The sequence below is a fragment of the Mizuhopecten yessoensis genome, unplaced genomic scaffold, assembly GCF_002113885.1.
Source record: "Mizuhopecten yessoensis strain PY_sf001 unplaced genomic scaffold, ASM211388v2 scaffold6759, whole genome shotgun sequence".
NCBI lineage: Eukaryota > Metazoa > Mollusca > Bivalvia > Pectinida > Pectinidae > Mizuhopecten > Mizuhopecten yessoensis.
Genome location: NW_018406710.1, coordinates 45,745 through 52,137, shown reverse-complemented (window position 1 = coordinate 52,137; position 6,393 = coordinate 45,745). Strand labels below are relative to the sequence as shown.

At 36.2% G+C, this 6,393-nt stretch overlaps 1 protein-coding gene across 1 annotated transcript in view; it reads right to left on the bottom strand.

Annotated features, from left to right (window-relative positions):
* Positions 1-1,897: 1,897 nt before the first annotated feature.
* The window catches only part of LOC110452594 (NXPE family member 3-like), a 10,029-nt gene continuing 5,533 nt past the window's right edge, over positions 1,898-6,393 (bottom strand). Inside the window, exon 3 of the mRNA XM_021501224.1 lies at positions 1,898-6,272. Within this exon, the coding sequence (XP_021356899.1) occupies positions 5,659-6,272 (614 nt within the window). The 3' untranslated portion in view covers positions 1,898-5,658. The remainder of the gene's footprint in view (positions 6,273-6,393) is intronic.

The following is a 6,393-nucleotide window of genomic DNA, read 5'->3' as shown; positions in this document are numbered from 1 at the left end:
CCCTATTGGGCCCTTACAACCCCTGTTCAACCAGAGGGGCCACATAGAACAGGACCATTATAATATTTGACAGTATATACAATACATGACCTTCCAAAATCGGTGACAGTATATAAAGTACATGACCATAGTACTATGTGACAGTATATATGGTACATGACCTTCAAAAATCACTGACAGCATATATGGTACATTACCATAGTAATATGTGACAGTATATATGGTATATGACCTTCAAAAATTGGTGACAGTATATATGGTATATGACCTTTAAAACTAAGTGACAGTAAATATGGTACATGGCCTTCAAAAATCAACGACAGTAGATATAGTACATGACTATAGTACTATGTGACAGTATTTATAGTACATTACCATAGTAATACGTGACAGTATATATGGTATACAACTTTTAAAAATCGGTGACAGTATATATGGTACATACCCATTGTAATATGTGACAGTATATATATTACATGACCTTAAAAACTCAGTAACAGTATATACGGTACATAACCATCGAAACTCAGTGACAGTGAATATGGTACATGGCCTTCAAAAATCTCTGACAGTAGATATAGCCCTTGACCATAGTTCTATGTGACAGTATATATGTTACATGACCTTCAAAGATCACTGACAGTATATTTGTTACAATACCATAGTAGTATGTGACAGTATATATGGTATACGACCTTCAAAAGTCGGTGACAGTATATATGGTACATACCCATTGTAATATGTGACAGTATATATGTTACATGACCTTAAAAACTCAGTAACAGTATATATGGACCTTGAAAACGGCGTCATCGCGATCCCTGATGACAAATGTCACGTGATCATGTCACCAAAACACGCGGTGATCGCTACACCGCGGTTCTTCAAAGCAGATTGTCCTCCGCGAATCATGATGATGAAGCCCTCAATGGTCACGGTTACGCTGAGCGGTTTTCCCTGTGCTAGCGCAACGAGATAATCTAGCCCCGGACACCGCTTGTGTACTACGATGTCACGTCACGGCTGAATGGATTTCCTATGAATTCAATTCAATTTATTACCAAATGCACATTGCATATAGGCGTACAGAAATATACATATAGATTAATACCTTACAAACATCTTGTACAATGGCGGAGAACGTATGCAATAGATTCAATTCCATACATAATATTTACAAATTATGAAATTGGCATGAGTTTGGGAAAACTTTAAGGTTTTCCTAAGGTAACTTAGCGTACTCTTATGAAGCATAATTTAGTTGCATAATTTAGTCGTTTAGGAAATAATACAAATAAAGCCTTAATCTGACCAAATTTCTAGGAAATAACAAAACTTCAAAGTCAATCATACAACCTCAACATGAAGGTAGAACGAGAACTATATATTATATAATGAAATGAGATTATAACTTATTGTGAAATAAAAGACATAGATCTCAATCGCATTATACAGTGACAAAACGTTTATAGCAAGAATTTGATACAGCTAATATTTCATAATATACGACTTCTCTTAACAGTTGCCTGAATCAAGTACTTACTTAAATTTCTAATAAGTTTTTTTTTTTTGCTAGACAGTAGCTCTATTAATTTAAACACAGAAGGACGAATACGATAATATGGCTTGATATACGATACTCTTAATTCTAAAAACACAGGACACATAAGAATGAAATGAAACTCATCCTCGACATCTCCAAGATCACATAAAGTACACAATCTCTGGTTTCGAGGCACTGCATTATATCTACCTCTCTCTATATTAAGGTTATGTGCTTGCAATCTATATTTCGCAAGAATACATTCATTTTTTCTAAATAGCGGTTTTGTAGATCAAAACGGACAACCATGTGTTTATACAACAAACATTTTGAAGATGTCTCGAATATGTTTCTCATTTCCTGAATAAAAGTATCCTTTATGTGTTGTATATATAATGATAAAAAATATTTCTCATTTGGTACACATTGTGCCAATCACACATCTCCAAAACCCAATGAATAGCAAGGTCATATATTGGAACTCTCCTGTGTTTCTACAAGGTCACCTGTCAACACATCGACTCCGTCTGATATCAAAATGGCCAATTATCCATTTATAGCGATGTTGTATTATTCCTATTTCGAGGGGTGCTCTGTGGAGAACAATAGGGTAAGTTAGGTCTGAAAAGAGTTGTTTTAATTGGATTTGATTTACTGCAGTAAATTGCGTGAAGAATTTTGATAAGCAGTAGCAATTGTAAAATTGCCAATGCACATAAAATGACATATACAACTTGAATTATGCTGTTCATGCTGATCGAGATGACAATTTGAAGAAAATTGTATTTAAGTTGCCGATCAATTTTGTTTGTAGACAGTTTTGCCAATAAATGATTTTTGACTGAAAATTATGAAGTAAAAGAATGGAGATAATAAACATATTGATAGAGATGGTAAATTCCTTAATTATCAGCCTTTGGTTTTGGTGAAAATGATTTGCTCCAATATGCATGTTCAGAAATATTTTTCTTCATATTGACAGATGAAATATCTCATCCTGGCACTTTGGCAACACAGAGCAGCCTGTTTGAATGTAGAAATCCTTGCAATTGGGATGCAGAAGGCCAGTGAATGTCACAGAAATAAAAAAAAGTGTTGGAATTATTTGCAGTGTTAGTGTTTTATAGTCATAAAACATGGAACGTTTTCTTCATTTCAATACAGTCGAACCTCGTTATCTCGAAGTCGACGGGATCGCTGGAAAACTTCGAGTTATCCGAGTGTTCGAGTTAAGCAAGTTCATATGTTTGGCATAAAGCTTGGTAAAGTGTTTGGTCAAATATGAGGCTATCAATACGTTGACTGTCGGAAAAATCAACAACTTATATAAACAGTCGATAAATGACAAAAGATAACGATATACAATAAAAATAACAATTTATTCATAATCATATTCATTAATTGATACAAATCAATGTTACAATAAACACACATACAAACAGGGAGAACGTCTACTGTAAAACTTACATGCTGTCTCCGACCTCGCTATGCTGATAGCGGAAATGAAAGTGCGCAGGTCTTTACACAAATCACGGTATTGGAGCGTACACGTAAATGATATTTTTAATGAGTACACGCGAAATGGGTATGAGTTAATCAGGAAACATATCAACATTTATAGACCCCAATGACACTTGACATCTCCTCAACACGACGTACTCAATAATAATTATCGTATTGTTCCTATAATCCCTCAATTAATTATCAGTGTCACTGCCATACAAGCTCCTGTAAAAACATAAATCGACGAACCAGTCCTAGGTTGTGATTTTTACTGTGGAGCTTATTTACGCATGACCGCACACAGTGACCCATTTACCGGTTAGAATGTGTCGGCAGCTTTGGTGTAAATAATATGCCATTCAAATTGTTTACGGGCTCGCAGTGAGTACTAATTGTTGTTAATCTACATTGATGAAGTCTGTTTCTTTATTTGAACAAAGTGTTTTTACAGTCAAACACATTTTAATACAATAAGTTTAATCGAAGTAATTATGACCGAGCGTAAGCTGCTCTATGAGAACGATGTTTACCGTAGCACTGCGTCTAATATGTATCAAATAATTAAAGAATATATGATCGACTTGTGAATCTTAAGAAACTTCGAGGTAAGCGATATTTTTATGTAGGATTTACGTTGTTGGGACCGATATTTCACTTCGAGATATCCGAGTTATTCGAGTTTTCAGAGTTCGAACTATCAGAGTTTTTATTACTAAGATTAAGAACAGTTTAGGCCGGGACCGATGAAACACTTCGAGTTAAACGGGGTCTTCGAGTTAAACGAGTTCGAGATAACGAGGTTCGACTGTAGTTCATTTCCTGTCTAAGATACATGGGATACATTAGAATGCATATAATGGGATATATAAATGAAAATTAAAAGGGTGGGGTCTTCTTTCTTTTTTTTAATAAATTTTGGCGAAACTGTATCAAGACCCAGAGCTAGCCCTGTAACGTATGCCGTATGAGGAAACCTTGCTTTTATTTTGTATCCAAGACTTGAAACTGACCATGGCTGTGCAGTACCTATTATCAAAAAACATTCATTTGAGTTACAACAGATGGTAGTTTATTCATTAATGCTTTATATTTCTGACATATAATTAAATTTAAAAACAAGATTGTTAGAGAGATCCGAAGACTCACGAACTAGTAAATCCACAGATGAAAAGGGCGGCAGTACACATGTATGTTAATGTTATCATTAGAGTACATAATATTAATCTTAAATGACTTTTGCGGTATATATAATTATATTGGCTTTAACCCAGTGACGATTTTGATTTAAATCGTTATTATCATTCTCTTTATTTCCCCCGAATCGAAGATTCACAAACAGAACAATACCTATATGCATTCATTGAAGATTGAAAAAGTAACGTACATGTTATATGACAATATACAAAGAGAAATTCAAAAGATAAATTGTATTGTAAAGTAAGAGTTACGCTGGAGTTAACTCCCCTTTGCGTCACTACGTTTTAACGTATCGTGTATGTTAAAACGAAAAAACTAAATATAAGAGAACTGAACATGCATATTGGAGCAAATCATTTTCACCAAAACCAAAGGCTGATAATTTAGGAATTGGAGGTTATTTATTTTCATACTATCAGTTGGTAATTCTTAAACAAAAATCATTTGCTGGCAAAAATGCCATAATATTTTTCACATACATTTTTTTTACCGGCAACTTAGATATAATTTCGGCAAATGTCGTCTCGATCAGAGTGCCATTATTACACAATTCATGTTGTACAATGTCATTTCCAGTGCCCTGGCAATTATATATCAGTTACTGCTTAACAAAATAAAAAAGAAAGTCGTTAAAAAATATCCCGCCCGCGCCCTTATGTAAACACACACCCGTGCCCGCATCACTTCACGGGATTTACTGCAGTACCTACTCTAATCCAACTAAAACAACCCTTTTCTCACCCTAACTTACCCTATTGTTCTCCACAGAGCACCCCTCGGAACTAGACAAAATAGTCATAATTGGATAATTGGCGATTTTGGTATCAGACGGAGTCGATGTGTTGACAGGTGACCATTTTGTAAAAAAAAACCACACAAAAGAGCTCCAATATTCTGACCTTCAGATTCAGTCGTGACATCGTAGTACACAAGCGGCGTCCGGGGGCTAAATTTACATGTAACAATTGCCCTAGAAACTGTTATCGCCAAAGTTTTGTTTTCTATTTTCTATCGACAGTAACTTAAATCAAAGCCCCCCGTCGACATTTTCGCCAAGAGCAGTTTCAAATCGCCAATCATGTTATACTTTCGCCAATGGTCGCAAACCATCGTGATTGAGTCCTGATGACCGATCGGCATAATTGACCTATCATCGGGAACCACGGTGATTAGAGCATGAGGGGCACGCGTCACCCTAAATCTTGATGATTAGCGTTTCACTTGGAATATCTATAGGCCGTACTAGCAGGTCATACTTATGGATCACAAACATGCGCCAAAAAATTATAAATGAGATCGATGGCACAGTTTGGATGAGCATTATTGTTTTCGTTACCAACAGTTCTGTCCCACTCATTGAGAAATACGACTTTGTCGTGGAGATCGACGAATTCTTCCCACCATATTCGTATGTGCTATGATGCCATATAATCTACCGGTAGTTGATCCTTGTAGTTGTAGGCGTGTGGCCCCTTGATAGAAATGTGAACATTTGGTGACCTTTGAATGAGCCTTTCGATAGCTTGTCGTATATGTCGCACATGGTACCTGAACGTATCCACGGAACTACGGAGCATATGCAGCCAAAGGTGAATAAGAATGATACGGTTGTCACCAGCTGGAATATCATCCAAGCGCTTCGCCGCCGAAACGAAGACAGTTTTATCAACAAATCTGTGAGCATAGTACGGCAATTGATGCGGGAACATCGATAAGGTAATGTTATTGTTTTTGTCATACGCCAGGATGTCCTGCGGAATACTGGAAGTTGCATTTCCCTTCAGAAGTCTAAATTCCATTTCGTTGATGATTCTCGTGCCAATTATGCGAACATTGGAATCTCCTATCAGTAACAGCTGTCTGTTAGCGAAGCAACGCTTGTATCTGGGGATAGGCACATTATTGGTTATTTTACAACGTACGTTTTGCCATCTGCCTTTATAGTAAAATCCGGAAGGATGTGTATTCCAAGAATCTTCTTTTGGCCACATATGACACGATGTGTCATTTAGGGATATAAGCTCGTTAACTGTAAGTAGATATATTAATATTTATATTATTTGATCTATTTACATACAGAAAAGTTTCTTCAATGTATATTGCCTGCCTGATTTCAGGGTATTTACCCCCCCCCCCCCCCCCCCCCCCAC